Source organism: Euleptes europaea, chromosome 21, assembly GCF_029931775.1.
Source record: "Euleptes europaea isolate rEulEur1 chromosome 21, rEulEur1.hap1, whole genome shotgun sequence".
NCBI lineage: Eukaryota > Metazoa > Chordata > Lepidosauria > Squamata > Sphaerodactylidae > Euleptes > Euleptes europaea.
The window spans coordinates 19,399,939-19,420,535 of record NC_079332.1 but is presented as its reverse complement, the minus strand read 5'-3'; the positions used below and the strand labels follow the sequence as shown (position 1 = coordinate 19,420,535).

At 47.5% G+C, this 20,597-nt stretch overlaps 1 protein-coding gene across 1 annotated transcript in view; it reads right to left on the bottom strand.

Annotated features, from left to right (window-relative positions):
• Window positions 1-9,773, bottom strand: part of ADCY9 (adenylate cyclase 9) — a 28,971-nt gene extending 19,198 nt beyond the window's left edge. Inside the window, exons 1-2 of the mRNA XM_056866250.1 lie at window positions 7,997-9,773; window positions 5,196-5,368 (exon numbers count right to left, since the gene is read on the bottom strand). Of these exons, the coding sequence (XP_056722228.1) occupies window positions 5,196-5,368; window positions 7,997-9,773 (1,950 nt within the window). The remainder of the gene's footprint in view (window positions 1-5,195; window positions 5,369-7,996) is intronic.
• Between the last annotated feature and the right edge of the window lie 10,824 nt (window positions 9,774-20,597).

Below are 20,597 nucleotides of genomic sequence, written 5' to 3'. Positions count from 1 at the left end.
ACGCCTGGGTCCAGAGAGCCCCTGTTCTTCCACCTAGGCCTGCTTTCTGCTGCCGCAACCTCTGAGCTTCCCTGGGCCAGACAGCAAAGGCTACCACCCTTGATCCCAACCTGCTCCACCCAGGTGAGTCTTGCTGCTGGGCTCCAGGGCCTGCCCTGCCAGGCAGTTTGTTTCTGGGTAAACTGCCACAGACATGTAAACACAATGGATTATGTTCATAGTTAAGCAGACACAATGTGAGCAGCATCTGGCTCCACCTGAGGCATGCGCGTCCAAAGCTGGGATTCAGGATCCTGATAGCAAATCCCTTCACAGTTTTAAGACAGTCATCACCTGCAGCTGATCACAATGTGCAACCGTCAGACTGAAAGCAGCTTTCTTACTAAGATTGCTGGTTGCATCACGCCCAGTGGGAGTACACAGAGCAGGCAGGAGAGAACGCTCTCTCTCTCTCTCACGAAGGGGCACACAGAATTTATTTTCCCTGATACAACTCAAAACTAAAATGCACGTAGACCTGTTTGCCAAAGCACCATGGTGAAACACAGTTCTAATATCACCACCACTGGGAGCGTGCACTTCAAAAATGTTCAAATTTATTTCAACTTAGTATTTCAGAATGGGTGTGATTACCTGTCCCCAAATTTCAGGAGTATATTCATACAGTTTAGGGATCCTGTTTGGGGCAACTTTTCAGGTTCAAGAATATGAGGTGTTGGTAGACCTGATTGTTCAGCGGCCAGGTCTACCACCACTCTTCTCTGGATTTATCTGGAAAGGACAGACAGAGCTGAAAGTTACCAGCGTATTACCCACTCTTCAGCCTGTATCTCCAGAGAGACTCTCCCATGATGTTTAACATCCACATGAAACCACTGGGAGACTATGGGACCATGACGCACCCCCTCAATCCAAGGGGTAGAAGAGCATCTCCTTCTGCAATCTGCCCTCCAGAAAGCATTGGAGCAAAGACAAAAATGCATCCAAATCCCATCTATGGTGACCAATACAAAAAATTTCCACAGTTGACTGCATCAAAAGCTGCTAAGAAAACTAACAAGGATGTACTGACCAGCACAAATAATCTTTTATGGTGACCAAAGTAGTGCCATATTGAGGACAGAAACCAGATGGACAAGGATCTAAACAATCTGAACCAGAAATAACCAGAAATACTGGGAGTCACTACTTTGAGGAATGTTGCCTAGAAACTGCAGATTTGAAACAGGTTTATCTAGGCCTGAGTTCTCTTCTCAGTAACGATCTCATCACTGCCTCTTTTAACACCAGCAGCAGTGAACTCTTAGCCAAAGAATTATTACTAGTTTGTGCCATTCCATGAGGAAGTTCTCCTTTGGCAGATTTACACGGCAGGGATAGAACAGGATCAACAAGACCGGTGGCTGGCTTGTTTCCAGGTATTCTGTCCACACCTGCAGGTTGCAGAAACAAAAAGGCATTCATCAAAGCCACATCAATTGAATCCTCAGGAGCACGCAGCATCTCTGAATGAAGCCTAAGTAGAACTGGATATGGCCAGTTTATATCCATGACCCTGGGCATGCAAGAAAGGGCTACAAGAGCCAAACACTGACACAACCCTTCCCCTAATGATCTGCCTAAGTTCACAGAATCAGCATTGCTGACAGATGACCATCTAGCCTCTGCTGAAAAACCTCCAAAGGAGAGCCCACCACCTCCCGAGGAAGCCTGTTCCACTGAGGAACTGCTCTGTGAGGAAGTTCTTCCTAATGTTTAGCCAAAAACTCTTTTGTTTAATTTCAACCCGTTGGTTCTGGTCCGACCTTCTGGGGCAACTGAAAACACTCTGCACCATCCTCTATATTGCAGCCCTTCAAGTATTTGAAGATGGTTATCATATCAATTCTCAGTCTTCTCCTCTCCAGGCTAAACCTACCCAGCTCCATCAACCTTTCCTCATAGGACTTGGTCTCCAGACCCCTCACTAACTTCATTCCCCTTCTCTAGACACATCCCAGCTTGTCTATATCTTTCTTAAATTGTGGTGCCCAAAACTGAACACAATACTCTAGGTGAAATCTAACCATGATCTGGACACTATGCTTCTGTTGATACAGCCCAAGATCGCATTTGCCTTTTTAGCTACCACATCACACTGTTGACTCAGTTCAGTGTATGGTCTACTAAGACCCCAAGATCCTTTTCGCACACACTACTGCTGAGACAAGTCTCCCCCATCCTATAATGATGCATTTGATTTTTCCTACCTAAATGCAGAATTTTACATTTATCTCTGTTGAAATGCATTTTATTGGTTTTAGCCCAATTCTCCAGCCTGTCAAGATCATCCTGTATCCTGGCTCTGTCTTCTACTGTATTTGCTACCCCTCCCAATTTAGTATCATCTGCAAATGTAATAAGCATCCCCTCTATTCCTTCCTTAAAAAGATGTTGAACAACACCAGGCCCAGGACAGATCCCTGAGGCACTCCACTTGTCACTCCTCTCCAAGTGCATGAGGAACAATTAACAAGTACTCTTTGGGTGCAATTTGTCAACCAGTTACAGATCCACTTAACAGAAATAGGATCTAAACCTCATTTTACCAACTTGTCAACAATAATATTATGTAGAACCTTATCAAAAGCCTTACTGAAATCAACATAAGCTATGTCCATAGCATTCCCCTGATCCAGCAACGTAGTAACTCTCAAAAAAAGGAGATGAGGTTAGTCTGACATGACTTGTTCTTGAGAAACCTACGCTGGCTCTTAGTAATTACAGCCATCCTTTCTAAATGCTCCAGGACTGATCGTTTATTTATTCTAAAACTTTTCCAGCTATAGATGTCAAGCTGATGGGTCGGTAGTTACTCCGATCCTCCTTTCCCCCCTTCTTGAAGATGGGGAAAACATTTGCCCACCTCCAATCTTCTGGCACCTTACCTGTTCTCCAAAAATCCTCAAAAATAATTACCTGGTCACTACTACCCAGGGTGCCCACTACTTTCACCTTATCAACTAGTTCTTCTTCCTCTCCTCCTCCTCCAGGGACAGTTAACTTAGACCCCACCAGGCAATGACCCATCCATAACAACAGTTACCTTGAACTCTTCCACCACCCCCAGATCAACATTCTCTTGTCCTGCACAGACCAACACATCCAAGAAGGCCACGTGTAGTTATATTGCCTTTTGGGCTCAGTGTTACTTGAGACAGCCCCACTGTTGTCCTGCTCTGGAGATACAGTGCGGATGCTGAAGTCTCCAGACTGGTACGTCAGAGGGTCTTCAACACCAACTCTTCCAAAGAGGAGTGAGCAGTACACCAACAGAAGCTCCATCTTGTGAGCACAATTTCAGATATGCACACTTAAGACGCAGAAAACTTGATGAGGGGAACAAAAATAATCTGTTTGACAACATCCCCAGTCTCACCAGCTCCGAACCTGACAAGCAAAGTTGAAAGAGCCCAACTAGCGCTACAATGTCCCACCAAGCAGTATCAGTATGTTCATCCAGGGCCGAATTCTGAACCGCAGATGTTTCCTGCTAAGTGACCTTGCATTTTAAACACAGTGGTTCGCTGATAGGATACCTGAAGTTTCTTTGTTTGGAAAGAGGATCCAAAGGAAAGCACATTCATAAGAGTTTCTGCTGCTTTCTCCTAACCTAGTAAGTCTATTTCCCATTGCACAGATCCAGGGCACGGCAACTTGATTGCTGCCTCCAGTTATTCTCACCATTTCAATACCCCAAGCACATCTTACCCTTGGGCTTTACACTCCAATAAGCAGAAGGAGAACTACTGAAAAGCAGGATTTACACACCTGGAACATCTAAAGGACACCTGGAACATCTAAGGGACAATTTAGTACCAAAAGATTTAAAACCCAGTAAATTAAGCCTGTCTAAAATTATGAAACAAATGCCAAATAAAAACTAAAAACCAGAAACAGTGATGAAATTATAAAAAACAAAAACCCACAGCAACAGAAAATATCAAAGTTCTTGATCACCTGTTTCAATAAAGAAGCGACACACTGATTATAACCAACTGTTGCTTTTTTCTGAAGTCTACGGACAAATTAAACTTGCGGCAGAGGGCCTTCCTCACTGGAACAAATTTCACACTAAGAACAGCTGCCACCATATATACTTTGCAAACCACTAAAAAAACATTGCTTTCCAAACACACGAAATGATCGGACTCCCATCTGGCTCAGGACACTCTCTCATTATATGCATTTGTGAACTCACCGATTAAAACGTGAAAGCGAGAAGCTCCCTCACCCCACTCTGCCCATCTCCAGCTGCTCAGAGCGGCAGCATTTCTGTCTTTCCAGTAACCCCTATCAACAGAGACTCGTCCAAAGGTGAGATGTGTGGCTAAGTGGGGAGTCCGCTCTGGATTCCCACATCCAGCTCTGGTCATCTCCCCCAATCTTTCACTTGACCAATGCAAAACCTAACTGTAAAGGAACAGAAAATAAGCAAGAGTCCAGTAGCACCTTAAAGACTAACAACATTTCTGGCCGGGTATGAGCTTTCGTGAGCCACTGCTCATTTCTTCAGAGACCAAGATGCAAAGGAACAGACTGCTTATTTCTCCTTCTTCAAGAATTCACAGCAATCAGCATGACTGGCTATTTCCAAGAGTTCCCCCAAGGTCAACTAACGAAGCTGCTGTTCTGCTCCAATTTATGTTTTCTTTGGGGAAAGGGGAACACGCTGGCCTCTAAGAATTAAACAATTTAAAAATCAGGAATAAACACAGAGAAGACAAGCCAAATATAAAGAGACCATATATTATCCATTTGAATCTTGAGTACACAGAGCTGTCCGGTTAAAGATCTTTCGACCAGCTATACAATGGTGTCTGTGTTTTGTGGGAGACTGAGCTTCAACACACACACACCCCAGGCTGCCAGGGAAGTTCACTGGGTGACTTTTAGGCCAGTCACCTGTTCAGTCTAACCTGCCTCTCATGATGGTGAGAACAAACTGAGAGAAGAAAAGGAGAAGAAAATAGCAAGAGCCCAATAGCACCTTAAAGACTAACAGAATTTCTGGCAGAGTATGAGGAACGAAAAGCCACGCATGCAGCCCCGAGTGCCTTGGGGGAAGGCTGGGATTCAGTGTACTGGTTTATGTTTCTAAAACACGTTTCTAGCTAAACATCCCCACAGAAGTATGAACAATGTATTTGACAAACCTTGTTTTTCTCTGGTTGTCTGAAAACCTTTGCTAAATCACCAACATTCTCCACCGATGAGGCTTTCTGTAACTTGCTTCTGTCTCCTGCCTCAAGGCCTGGAAGCAGAGCCTGTGAGCAGCTGCAAAGGGGCTCCTTAACTTTCAAACCAGAGATCAAATATGTTTTCATACCTACAGGAGAATTACAGTCAGAACAGCAGAAACAGTTCCTTCTATCTACATCACCACAGAAACCCCTCTTTCTACACACGGAAGCTCTGTAAATGAAATTACTGGCTACTACAGCCAGCAGGGCCGGGTGCTCACACCACCAACTCCTCCTTCTAGAATCAGAATTGGGCCTATCCTTTGGCAACTAAAATGCATTTCGTAAGTTGCTAAAGCTAACCCTTGCAGAGTTTTATGTTCCTCTGCATCTTTTCTAATCCTTCCTTAAAAAAAAAAAAAAAACAGAATTGCTTCCTTGTATAATACCCTGCATGACAGCCCTTAAGTGCTGCTGCTGTTCATTAGTCAGCTGCCGAGCTCATTGGCAGCATGAATGTTAGCTTTAAAAACTCTGCATCTTATGAAAAATGGACAGCTGGCACCATAGCACGAGCAAGGCTGTTCTATTCCGCTGCGAGAGAAAGAGCAAGGAAGCCTCTCTGTCCTTCCTTCATGGGGAGGGGCCGTGACTCAGTGGTAGAGCATCTGCTTGGCATGCAGAAAGTCCCAGGTTCAATCCCCGGCATCTCCAGTTAAAGGGACTAGGCAGGTAGGTGATGCGAAAGATCTTTCTCTGCCTGAGACCCTGGAGAGCCGAGGGGGGTCTGATTCAGTATAAGGCAGCTTCATGCGTTCTTCATGTGTTCAAGCAACAACTGTGTTGTCACTGAGTAATAAAGGCAGCACAAGAGAAGAAGGGGGTGATTCACCCTTCAAATTAAGAGACTTCCAATATATCTAAGACTGCGTCCTCAGGCACGTCTACTGGGGATTTGACCCCATTTAATTCGGGGGCGGGTTGCTTCATCCAATATTTCAGCATTCTGACCATACCCAGGAACAATCTCCTCAACTCTGTAATCCCTCTTGTTTTGTTGTGCTGGACAGAATCTCTACAGAGGCTAAGAAGGGGTGCGGATATCTTTCAACCACCCTAGTTATAGTTGCATTGTTGTGACACCACATAAGTGTCAAGCCAATTAAAAGCTACCCATAAAATAAAGGCTTTTATTTGAACTATTTACATTTAACCATAGGGTAGCCTGCAATTCGGAATGAAAGTTTATGGCAAACACACTTAAAAGGCTCATGTTTTCACAGCAATACACTCCTCTGCATGCTTCCTATTCCTTATCTTTTTAAGCTTCATAAACTTGCTACTAAGGCATCTGGTAGAGACTAACAGCTCCAAGTTCAGTCCTCAAAAGTTTTGCGCAAAGGCCACCTTTCATAGAGCGCTGCCAGACAACAATCATCCTGGAATAAGGAGAGTTATTAAAATATAGAAATAAACCGGCATTGCTCTAGATTACTGAGCACCTTCTGCACTTCTGGCATTGAAATCAGCAATAAGCACAGGGATTTCTCCCAACCAAAAAATCACTGCTTCAGATTCTGTGGCCAATTTGCGTCCCCAAAGAATTCATACAATATTCCAAATATAGATGGCCTTCATTCTCTGCGGAAAAGAAAAGGTACTTCGAGCACAGCTTGTGACTGGAAACGGTGCAGAAATCTGCACCTTCCTGGCTCTTCCGCCCAGGAAAGGCGAGCAGGCTTGCCAGACTGGCCTAAGGCAGACTGAGCGTTTGGTTTCATGCCATTTTCCACTCCAGGCCCGGCCCTTGATGCTCAAAAGCCCAGTTATTTCACTATCTCCTCAAGAACTCTGCTCTTGCCTACAGTTTAAAAACAAAATGAAAATGCACAGGAAGTGAAAATATTAAGGCAATTTCAAATTTGGATCTTATTTGTCTTTCATCTGCTCTCAAGGTTTATAAGATTCAACATAAAGGAACTGATAACAAAACATTAATCATTCTTTGAAGAATATCCAATTCTTATCTATTTGTCTTTCTGACAAACAAAAATTAAAAGCGTTGCCAGAAAAGCAAGAATAGTACACCTTCTTTCTTAAATATTTACCCTGGTGAAGGTAACAAGTTTGCAGATATCTGAAATCTTTTTTGATGCTTTCTTCATGCAACGAGTTCTAACAGCGAGAAGTTACTGTTAAGACTAGCGAACATTTTTCTTGTGAATCAAGGAAAGGAAACATTTTATTCAACATACCAACATTAAAGTGGTTGCTACTCAGCTTTCCTGAGTGTCACGTTTTATTACAAAAACCTTTGAATCACCTGCCTCTTATGCACATGAAAATAGGAACCTTTACAGCGAAGTGCTGTACAAAATGTTTGGCATGCAAAGGCCTTATCTTTCATCCCTCTTCAAAGTGGGTGGAGACAGCCAAAACTGCATTCCAACTTTCTACCGTTTGCACAGTGGGAGTCTGAGGTGAAGGGAAAGAATACTGAAAGAAGCCGAATATTTTTAACCAAGAAGATAATTCACTGTGGGCAGCCGTGTTAGTCTGTCTGCCGTAGTAGAAAAGAGCAAGAGTCCAGCAGCACCTTAAAGACTAACAAAAATATTTTCTGGCAGGGTATCTGAAGAAGTGAGCCGTGGCTCACGAAAGCTCATACCCTGCCAGAAAATATTTTTGTTAGTCTTTAAGGTGCTACTGGACTCTTGCTCTTTTCTATTTTTAACCAAGTTTCATACGAAGGAAACACACGTGCGCATGCATACCTTTAAGTTGGTCTGCCACCACGCTCTGGCCAACCCGCTCAATCACCTTCCCATCCTCCATTTCATAACGGTCATCCAGATATTTTGCAGTTGCCTCCGAAATGTGGACCTTCCCAGCCACACCCAGCTGCTCCATCAGGTTGGCCAAGTTGACGTCATTGGACCACACGTCAAATTTAAACCGCCGCATCCCCAGAATGCCACACAGGACGGTCCCAGTATGAACCCCTACCCGCATGTTCACCATCTCCTTCTTCTCCTGGCAGAACTGCTCGATGGCTTTGATCATGCCCAGGCCCATCTCGATGCAGCAGTAGGCATGGTCCTCTCGGGGCTCGGGGCACCCGGCCACACAGTAGTAACAGTCGCCCAAAGTACTGATCTTCTCGCATTTTGTGTCCTCGCACAGGCGGTCAAAGCGACCAAAGAGGTCATTCAAGAGCCCCACCAGGGCATGGGCAGACTTGTTGGCGCTCATTTTAGTAAAGCCCACGATGTCTGCGAACAAAATGCTGACTTGCTCTATCTGCTGCATCTTGAAAGGGCGGAAAATGATGGGGTTCTTCTGCAGGGAGGGCTTCTTCTTCCGGCTCTTGGGGCTGGAGGTGGAGTGGCGCTTGACGGAGTTCTCGCTCTCGTCGTCCCCCTGCTTCATCAGGTCGTCGGCGATGATCCTGGGCATCACGGAGTGGATCATGCGCTCCTTGAGGGCCTTCTCCACCTCCAGGTCCTTGCCGTGCATGATGGACTGGCCCACTTTCAGGAAGGTGCTCCTGGACCGCACCTCGGACATGATGAAGAGGTGGATGCCGGTGGCGTGGATGCAGAGGTGCAGCAGGGCTTTGCTCAGCACCTCCCAGGGGAGCGGGCGGGGGCCCCCGGCCTCCGCCTCCCCCCAGCAGCGGTCGTCGCGGAAGAGGTAGGCCAGGGTCTCGAAGAGGGCCGAGTAGCCCAGGCCCAGCGCCAGGCTCAGGTAGAGGGGCAGGTGCAGCACCGTGTAGAGCAGCAGCAGCGCCGCCACGCACATGGAGAAGCTGCCCACGGGCGAGAAGAGGCAGCCGGCGGCGGCGGCGGCGGCGGGGGCGGGAGCAGTGGCGGTGGCGTTGCGGGGGGGGTCCCCGGAAGGGACGGGCAGGTGCGGGGCCAGGGTGAGGGCGAAGAGGAGGAGGGTGAGGGCGAGCGAGGCGGCGCCGTGGTGGCGGGCGTAGGCGCGCGTGAAGGTGAAGAGGAAGGCGGCCAGGGCGGCGGCCAGGGCGCCCAGGGCCGGCCCGGCCACCGCCGCCGCCCCGCCGGGCCCCAGCCGCGCGCCCACGTAGGCGGCCCACAGCAGCCCCGCCGCCCCGGCGTACGAGAGCGCGTAGCGGAAGCGGCGCCGCGCCTGCGGGAAGCAGCGCTCCCGGCACGCCGCCTCCAGGGCGCGCGAGTCGAACTGCGGGCTCCACCAGCGCCCCGACGCCCGCTCGAACAGCTGCGGCAGCCCCCCCCGCCCCCGCCCCCCCCGACGCCCCCGCCGGGCGCCCCCGCCGCCGCCGGGCCCCGGGAACGCCACGGACCCCCGCCCCGCCGCACCCGCCGCCGCCGCCACCGAGTCCCCCCCCGAGCTGCTGCAGCCCGACGAGACGCTGGACTTGCAGGGCGGCGGAGGGGGCGGCGGCGGCGGCGCCGTCTGGGGGCTGCTGAGGCGGGGCTGCAGGCGCACCGTCACGCGGTCGCCGCTCGAGTCGCAGCTCACCTCGGTGCTCCGGGGCCGCCGCGGCACCAGCGACGACGAGGCCATGGCCAGGGCCAGGCCCCCCCCCCTTCTCCTCACACACGCCCGGGCAGGCAGGGCGGGCCCGACGGCACACTCAGCTCAGCGGACGCCGCCCCCGCCGGGCCGCATGGCGCCGACTACGCCGCCCCGGCTCCTCACGTCCGCCCCATCGCCCGCGCCCGCCGCCGCCTCGCACGGGGGGAGGGGGCCGGGCCCTCCTCGCCCACCGACCCAGGGCGCCTGTCAGCCGGGCGCGCCACCGCTACGGCGCAGGCGCAGTCCCGGCGGCGGCACAAGGAGGAGGGGGGCGGCGGCCGGGCGGAGCGACGCAAACCAGACGGGGGCGCGCGCGCTGCCTCACGAGGAGGGGAGGCGCCGGGCGGCGAGCCGTTGCCCTGCGGCGCATGCGCTTCTGCGCCGCCTCCCTCCTCACGTGGGGAAGCGGGAGGGGAGGGGGGAAGCGGGGTCCCGGCGGGGAGCGTTTCCCGCCCTTTTGGGTTGGCGCCTGCGGGGTGTGTGTGGGAATTCCCTCACAGAACTGGGCCGCGTGGGGCGAAGCCGCAAAAGGGCGCCGCAGAATCGGGGCCCCGCAATAAAGGAGAGAGAATCACACACACGCACAACGCACACACTGCAGTGGCTCAGGAAAAAAACAACCACCACCACAGCAAAGCTGAACATCACAATCTTCACTCTTATCCGTCAAAAAAACACACACATCAGGATGAAGAACAAGTGGGGGACTGAGAATAATCACAGTGGCCTCAATATATTATTATTTTTTATATATAAATGGGGCCACCAAAATCTTATAAAGGTCTTAAGAAAGCGGCCTCATCGCCATGTGCCTGCCTGTGAAGCTGGTGGGGGGTGAGGCGACTGAAATGTCCGAGCCTCGCGGCCTTTTCCCAGGCTTAAGCCCCCTCGAGTAGGGAAAAGGCCGCAAGGCTCGGACGTTTCAGTCGCCTCACCCCCCACCAGCTTTTTCCCCTCAGGAAGGGAGCCCCCCCCCCCCCGCTAGTTTTAGCTGACCCACAGTCTCCCTTTTTATAGGAGTATAAAAAAGGTACGTTACACCTAAAGCGAGTTAGATCTAATTGGTTACATCTAAAGATGCGCCCCCCCACACATGCCTTGCCAACAACGTGCGTCTTTTCCACGTATTGACAGGACGTGGTAGGCTTTGCCGTTTATGAAAAGAGAGGGAAGGACGGGTCGAGGGTGTGTCGAGAGGCCCCGCTGCCATCTGAGGGGTCCCAAGCTTACGCCGTAGCTCCAAATAGCGCGTTGTGCACTAAAAGGACTGCTTTTTATTATTTTAAATATTGCGTCTTCTCAGCTAGAGACAGATGTGTGTGGGGACCCCTGACCACGTTTCTCTTCAGCGTTACACTCCACGGGCGATGGGGCAAAGCGGCTAGCGGCATGGGGCCGCCCTGTCCCCTTATCAACAACCCCTGCGCCGTCCTGCCTACAACGCCGTTCTGCTATTAATATCTGTCCCTGGAACTGGTTTTCTCTCATTAGGACTAATTAATTGCTGCCAGAACAAGCAAATTATTCCACAGGGGAGAAGCGAGCCGGTTGTCTTGCGGCAGGCAGTGAAGCGCCGCCGCCGCGCACCGTCAGGGAGCAAAAGGGGAGGCCGCAGAGGCCGCCGCCTCGGATCCCCAGTGCTGCCAGGGTCCCCGTGGAGAGGCACGGGTGGGATGAAGATCCCCGCCACATGTGAACAAACGCATGCAGCCGCACAGCCTGCCGTGGTATTTCTGCCCTGCTCTTTCTGGAGCCCCTTATCTGCAGCAGCAGCCGGTGTGGCTTTTTTTGCCTGTTTCTGCCCTGCGTCCTGTTATCTCTTCTTGCCTCCTGGTCCCCCCCTTCTTTGGCTCCCACACAGGCTGCTGTCGTGGTTTGTTCTTCGGGCTTCCTTTTATTTTCTCACCCCAGCTGTTGCTCTGGTAACCCAATCTTATACAGAGTTTGGTATGCCTAAACCTTCTGAGAAATCACTGGTCCTAATTGCAGGCATCCCATGTTCTTGGATGACAGTGGTGGGATACTTCAGTTCACACATTTGTATGGCATAATATGTATTTATGACAACCACTCTCTAGTATTGCCTCAGTGTCCAAACAACATTCTGATATCTGTGAGCATGCATGTCAAAGATCAAACACATTAACAAGTCAGAGTGGTTGCCCATGTTCGTCTGTAGCAGCAAAATTAAACAGGAATCCAGTGGTACCTTAAAAGACTGGAGATGGAAGAGGTTACAAACAGAGGCCGCAATGTAAAACAAGATCCAACCAAAAGAGTAATAAATCACTTAGAGGGGAGGAAGACCACTCCCAATTGTTGATAGGTAAAATGGGAAGGCACTGGCAAACTACCCCGTAAACATAGTCTGCCTAGTAAATGTCGGGATGTGACATCACCCCATGGGTCAGGAATGACCCGGTGCTTGTACAGGGGACTACCTTTACCTTTAAAATGGGATTAACAGGTCTAAAACCCCGAAAAGTACAATCCAATTAGAATAATATGGAGGCTACAGAGAGTTTAGCGGGATGTTTTAATATCTATAAATGGTGGGTGACGCTGAGGTATAAGACCTCTAGTGAGTGGGAAATCCCAAATCCTTATTCATATCTGAGGGAGTGTGAGGAGAAAATATGGGACTTCTTAATGAATCCTAATTCCACGTGTTTGTATTCTTCCCTTGAAGTTCTTCTGTTGGAGAATAATGAGGTTTAAGTCAGCAAGCAGAGTGCCCCTGGAAAATCAAAATGCTCCCCCACTGGTTTCCGAATATTTGTAATGTCAAAATATTGTCGAAGGCTTTCACGGTCAGAGTTCATTGGTTCTTGTAGGTTATCCGGGCTGTGTAACCGTGGTCTTGGAATTTTCTTTCCTGACGTTTCGCCAGCAACTGTGGCAGGCATCTTCAGAGTAGTAACACTGAAGGACAGTGTCTCTCAGTGTCAAGGGTGTAGGAAGAGTAATATATAGTCAGAAAGGGGTTGGGTTTGAGCTGAATCATTGTCCTGCAAAAGTATTGTCCTGTAAGTATCAAGATAATGTGCTAATGAGGGTATGGTATGTTAATATGGAACCATTGTATCCTGAAGTGATCTGTTAATGTGTGTAATCCAAAACTAATCTGTATGGCTATTGTTGAATGTTGTCTTTGTCTGGAGGTTTTTCAGGGCAGGAAGCCAAGCCTTATTCATTCTTAAACTCTCCTCTTTTCTGTTAAAGTTGTGCTGATGTTTATGAATTTCAATGGCTTCTCTGTGCAATCTGACAAAATAGTTGGTAGAATTGTCCAGTCTTTCAGTGTCTTGGAATAAGACATATGAATTAGCTAAATATTTGACCACCCTCCTACAGGACCACATTGGAAAAACCACTTCTTACATCAAAGATTCAACTCACTTCATCAACAAAATCAGTCCGTTAAGACTCAATCCAAAGGATATATTAATCAGTTTTGATGTTGTATCCCTCTTTACCAAGGTTCCAGTTAAAGACACAATCTCATTGATTAACCAGATTTTTCCAGAAGATATAACAGCCTTATTTCACCATTGTTTGACAACAAGTTATTTCCTATGGGATCAAGAATTTTATGAACAGATTGATGGAGTAGCTATGGGAAGTCCACTCAGTCCAGTAATAGCAAACTTTTACATGGAATATTTTGAAAAGACAGCATTAGAATCAGCACCTTACAAACCTACAGTCTGGTACAGGTTCGTAGATGATACATTTACCATTTGGAGCCATGGTGAAGAAAAATTAATGGACTTTCTAAACCATCTTAATAATATCCATCCAAACATTCAGTTTACCATGGAAAAGGAAATTGAGGGTAAACTCCCATTTCTTGATACCCTTGTCATCCGTAAATCAAACCTTCAGTTAGGTCACAAGGTCTACCGGAAACCAACTCACACAGATCGCTACTTACACAAAAACTCCAACCACCACCCCTGACAGAAAAGAGGAATAATCAAAACATTAATGGACCGTGCAAGACGGATCTGTGAACCACAGTTTCTCAAGGAAGAAACTAACCATCTAAATCACGCACTGCTAGCAAACGGCTACTCCAAGAATGAAATCAGAAGGGCCATTGAACCAAACAAAAATCAGAAAACTCAAGAAAAACAGTCTCCCATAGGAAAGGTATTCTTGCCATTTATTAAAGGAGTCACTGATAGGATGGAGAAACTTTTGAAAAAACATAACCTACAAACAGTGTTTAAACCCACCAAGAAAATACAACAAATGCTACGATCAGCAAAAGACAAAAGAGACCCCCTCACCTCTGCAGGAGTATATCGTATACCTTGCAGCTGTGGAGAAGTTTACATCGGGACCACAAAACGCAGCATACAAACAAGGATAAAAGAACATGAAAGATACTGCAGACTTGGCCAACCTGAGAAATCAGCAGTGGCTGAACATGGACTGACACAAACAGGACACAGGGTCTTATTCCAAGACACTGAAAGACTGGACAATTCTACCAACTATTTTGTCAGATTGCACAGAGAAGCCATTGAAATTCATAAACATCAGCACAACTTTAACAGAAAAGAGGAGAGTTTAAGAATGAATAAGGCTTGGCTTCCTGCCCTGAAAAACCTCCAGACAAAGACAACATTCAACAATAGCCATACAGATTAGTTTTGGATTACACACATTAACAGATCACTTCAGGATACAATGGTTCCATATTAACATACCATACCCTCATTAGCACATTATCTTGATACTTACAGGACAATACTTTTGCAGGACAATGATTCAGCTCAAACCCAACCCCTTTCTGACTATATATTACTCTTCCTACACCCTTGACACTGAGAGACACTGTCCTTCAGTGTTACTACTCTGAAGATGCCTGCCACAGTTGCTGGCGAAACGTCAGGAAAGAAGATTTGTAATGTCAGTTTGCCCCATTTGCCCAGCACAGAGAGCAGAAGGGCATTGTTGACACATGAGGATGGGCCTGCGATGGTGTAGCCAATGTGATTAAATCCTAAGATTTTATTGCTTGAGTGTATATGGGAACATCTTGCTTTGTTGGAGGGTCCAGTTCCTGGGTTTGCTTCTCTTTTAGACGGCCCATGGGTGAAAGTGAGAAGCCGTTTTAGGTTAGGAGGTTGTCTGTGAGGAAAGACCAGCAGCCCAACACCTGTGTGAGGAAAGTATGGATGGGCTAGGAGGTCATTCATAGAATCATAGAATAGAATCATAGAGTTGGAAGGGACCACCAGGGTCATCAAGTCCAACCCCCTGCACAATGCAGGAAATTCACAACTACCTCCCCCCTCCACACCCCTAGTGACCAGAAGATGGCCAAGATGCCCTCCCTCTCATCATCTGCCTAAGGTCACAGAATCAGCATTGCTGACAGATGGCCATCTAACCTCTTCTTAAAAAACCTCCAGGGAAGGAGAGCTTACCACCTCCCGAGGAAGCCTGTTCCACTGAGGAACCGCTCTAACTGTTAGAAAATTCTTCCTAATGTCTAGACGGAAACTCTTTTGATTTAATTTCAACCCGTTGGTTCTGGTCCGACCTTCTCGGGCTACAGAAAACAACTCGGCACCATCCTCAACATGACAGCCCCTCAAGTACTTGAATATGGTTATCATATCCCCTCTCAGTCTTCTCCTCTTCAGGCTAAACATACCCAGCTCCTTCAACCTTTCCTCATAGGACTTGGTCTCCAGACCCCTCACCATCTTTGTTGCCCTCCTCTGGACATGTTCCAGCTTGTCTACATCTTTTTTAAATTGTGGTGCCCAAAACTGAACACAGTAATCTAGTTGAGGTCTAACCAGAGCGAAGTAAAGCGATACCATCACTTCGCGTGATCTGGATACTATACTTCTGTTGATGCAGCCCAAGACTGCATTTGCCTTTTTAGCTACCGCATCACACTGCTGACTCATGTTCGGTGTTTGGTCTACTAAGACCCCAAGATCCTTTTCACACACACTACTGCTCAGACGATTCATGATGCATTGGACTGGTTTGAGCTTCAGGTGACCACCAATGATGTTCTGTTATTATCTCCACTGGACCCATGTTGTAGTAGGCTATTTCTGGGTACTAGTCGGTTTTTGTCAATCTCTTTCTTTTGTTAATTGGGTGGGTACTGTAATTCCAAGAATGTCTCTGGTAAATCCTTCAGGTGCATGAGGTACCTGATGAAGTGAGTTCTGGCTCAGAAAAATGTATGCTGGGATAAATTTTGTTACGCCTTTACGGTATCATAGGACTCCTGTTTACAATCAAGACTGCAGAGACGTGCTAAATCAATATCTGGGGTTGTGTTGGAGTTCCCAGATAACCATGTTGCTACCTAAAGATTCAATTTGGGCCTGCAAAAAAGACTCCATGGATTGCAAATAAACCCAGCAAGCAATTGGTGCACCAGTCCCAAATTTGTATCCTTGTATAGTTGTATACTTCAGACCTCCTTAGAGACACTTAATGTCCCTTAGCTTAGATGGCATTAGAAAAATAATGCTTTGAAAGTCGGGGGGACAATTGTAAAATACTTTTATACAGCAGGAGGTGAATTTGTCCCCTCAGCTTTAAAGGTATATGATGCCAAGGTCTCAAATCAGTTTTTGTATGGTGTGGAAATTTGGGTTGGTGCTGTCTCTGAGAGGATGGACTGCATTCAGCATAACGTTTTTCAATGTTTACTGGCTACTCCTAGATGTGTCTCGGGCATAGCGCTGAGAGCTGAATTGGGTGAATCATCAATGGAAGCTAAGGCATGGATAAAGGCATTCCTTTGGAAAGTTAAGATCTTCAAATCTGTGGGGAGGCCTACTTTACTTGGACTTGTACAGGCAGATGCTCACATTAGCCAATGGGGTTATTTGTTGGAAAACAAAACAAAATGTTTAGGAATTACAAATCACATGGTGAAGACTACAGAGACCAAATAAATAATTAGGCTAATCAAAATGCAAGTGAAGGAATTGGACTCTAACAGTACATTTGTTAGGGCTCGTAAGGTACGCTCGTCTTCCTTTTTGGGTATTGTCTTTCCAGTGCAACTGACAATACCAAAACTCAGAAGAACTCTTACTTCGGCAAGAATGAATTGCCCTTCCTTCGGTGGTTTTGCAGAGCAGATATAAAAAAGTGCCATACTCAAATAGAATACGTAGACGCTCACATGATAAAGTTGAAACCATCGAACATATGATCATGGAGTGTCCTATATTTAGTGAGCTGAGGGCCAGTTTAAATAATCCTTTGTTTAAAAATATGGAAAGTTCCAACGAGGCATCTGGCAGTACGAGGGCGCAGGTGACGTGGCTACTGTCAGTTACAAATAATTCTGTTGCTCTCTGTAGCCAAAATTTATTGGGGCAGTAATTAAATACAAAAAGAATAACACTAAGTAAGGACTTTTTATTATTTTATTTTCTGCTCAAGGGTATAGCTGTATGAGTACTAGATAGACAGACCGACCAGGGACTAGATAATTAAATGATGATTGCTAATGGCCATGGTAATTGATAATTGATAATGGTGATGATAATTAAACTGAACCGCCATGTTCAGAGGCAGTACAACTCTGGTAGCAAAGAACATCAGGTGGCTAATTCCATCATGGCCACCTCCTCATGCTAGGAAATGCCAGCATAAAAGTGTAGCCCCAAGAGAAGGTGTCCCTCTGAACTGTCTTGAATAAACGAGTAACATGCTGCCTTAGCTGCACTTGTGGAAAGACCAGAAGGAAGCTGGCCAGCTGCTACATCTCACATGAAATCATCCTGCTGAATAAATGCCTGATGAAATGTGCAGAGCCTCAATAGAAAGCAACTGGAATGTGTGGAATTCCTGAGGAGCTCTTAGGAGTGTGTTTCGTTCTCCTTTTCTGGGCCTGTCTGTACAAGCACAGGGTCATCTGGAGAACAATCGGTCTTCCCTAATGGATGCAAAGACAAAGAAGGAATATGAAGCTCTGATATTTATTGTGGTGGCCACCACTTAGCTGGCTCAGGGATCTGGTCTTGCTCATGAGAGATATTTTCTGTGAGGAGGTTATAGTCTGTTAGTTGATCTTAAACCAGAGGTTTTGCTGACCACCACGGCCAATCGTTCAATCTCTTTTACAGTGACTTTTCAAGCTGTGTTATGTGTAATCATCAGTATGCATACGTTTTCTCATGGGTGCAAACAGGAGCTTCCTAGGGCCATTTACCATCAGGAAAAGGATGGGTGGGAAGCTTAAGCTTAAGCCCTGTGTCCCAGTATGAACCAGGATCATACTCTCCTGGGAATTAAGTTCCAAACACTTTGACAATGTCTGATTGACAGGACTCATTTGACGACCAGGTAGGGGACACAAGGATTTTATAATGTGTGAATTGGTCCTTAGATAACCCAGACTCCCCGACAACTATGGGCAAAAACTCACGGTTGCTTTAGCCTCCTTTATTCCCTGTTTCAGCCAGGATTCAGCCAGGACTGAACGCATGTGTTTCGCCGGACGTGCGTCCGATCCTTATGAGTCTGAAAATGGGAAGTCTTCATATTTGATGGCACTACTTGGCAGCTACCACATGATAGCGACCTCAGAGTGTATTAGCCTCCAAGAATATATCACATGTGACAGGAGGGTCAGCCTAACAATCCTCACATTGGAAGAGCATAGTATTTCCACTAGCAGACAGGGTGGTGTCTAGAATATAAGCCCCTGTAATATAATCTGAGAATATTTAAAATTAGTTGTTTTAAGACAAATCTTACCTGTAACTATCAGTACATATAAGATTGTTCAGTAGAGCAAACAGTGGCTCCCTGGGGTCTTTTCAGGTTGGGGGTGGGGGAAGGTTCTGACTGAACTGGGCCCCCACACACTTGGGAATTGAACTGCCAGCACAGAACTCCATGACCAAATCTATTGACAGTCAGTCCACTGTGTGGACTTTGTAATGCATGAATTGGTCCTTCTAGATGCTGAGGATATTATACAGCTACTCAAATGGTGATGGGAGGTTAGTAGTTTGTGCACAATGCCAGACCTGATCGCATAAGGAGCCCCAGAATCCACCATTTCTGACAGGAGATATTACTGCTCGATCCACCCGTTTACAGGCATCCTTCCATTCCTCGTAGCTCTGCACATTCAGGCCAACAAAAACGTCACAAAGCACATTTGGTTGCCATATGAGGTTCCCACCCATTGGCAGCAGGGTGAGACTGAGCACTGAACTCGAGCATGTGAAGCAACAAAAGTCGAAAGGAAGAATCTCTGCAGCACCTAATTGTGGTCTAGCCACTTCCTGGCTGCAGCTTGAATACTCTCCCCATAATAACTTCCTCCCTCTTTTCTCACCGTGGAGGGGAAACCCCTTCAGTAATCTCACTGACATCCTAACCGTGGTGATTGTCAAGCAGTGGTTATGGGCTTCTGCTCCACAGGGGCATGGTGAGAGTCACTGGAGGAAGAGGCCGGGCCCAGCTGCTGGATGGGTTGGTGTGGGTTTGCTGTGTAGACCTCAAGTGAAGTATCTGCTATGCCTTGGGATGGTTTTGGGAAAGGGGAAATAAAATAAGTCTATTTCATCCATGGAATGGTGGTGGGGAGGTCCGGCCAGTGGGGTCCTCTAAACCTTTTTGCTGGGCTCCAAACCTCGTTATTCATCAGCTTCAGCACTGTTTCAAAGAAGAGGCCAGGTGTAACCAGGAAGGGGATCGAAAAAGATCAAAATTTATTAGAATGGCTGATGTGTTATGGTCTCTCCAAATACAGAATATTGCTAACAGGAATATTTTACAGCTTTGTAGTTCCTTTAAATGTATCTGCCCAAAATCCCGTTCAAAAGAAGCACACAACAGTGGATGGTAGCGTTTGGTTTAGTAACTTAACCAGTGAGAGGTACACAGAATCACCCCCACCCCCACCCTGGATGTAGTGGGTCACAAAGATGCCTCTTCCCAAGACTGAGAAGGACCCAGCCAATACCACCAGAAGCCAGCTTCTCAGTCCACATCAGTGTAGGCGGACCACTCCAGCCATATGCTCATAAGCAGCATTTTCTCCAGAGCGGATGATTCCAGACCTAGCAGGGACCATCTTTGTCGCTGGTGCTGGGGCCACCACACATGGTTGCCAGGACATGGGAACGTGAGGCAAGCACACCACCAAAGAGAACCAGAACGCACACTATGGAGGGGGGAAAGGGGGTGATGGAGGGGGAAAAGGGGCCGCCGAACCACAGGCCGAACCACAGGATGGCGGAGTCCACGTAAATGGGGCAGATTTCTTTCACTCGGGCAGAATCTTCCCTTTGAGTCCAGGCCGGCCATCCCGGCTGCTGCACAACCCCCACCCACCCCATCAGAACCCAATATACAGCAGACGAAACCCGCTGGCCCCTTTCTCTCAATGCCACCGGTGACTCTGGGAATCCCTACTTCACTGAAACGCTGGCAGCACCTCAGCACCATAAGTTATATAGCAGTAGACAAAGCCTGTGACACCGTGAATTTTATACCACGCCACATCCAGCTTGTTGCTTCATTCCTGAATTGCACCCTAAACCGAGCAAACTGCAAAGAGTGTCAAAAACAATCCTGTCTCACTTTCACATGACCTGCAAGACACTGTCATGTGTTAAAGCAAAGGGGACATATATGAATGGTCAAGGGCTGGCAGAGAGGCAGCGAAATACACAAGAAGAGGGCAAGCAGGAGAAAAGGGGCCCATCTGAACACACTTTGAGATGTTGCTTTGAGCAGCAACGCTTGTCTTTGTTCCATAGATTGCGGAGAGAGATGCAGGATCATTGACGGGCACAG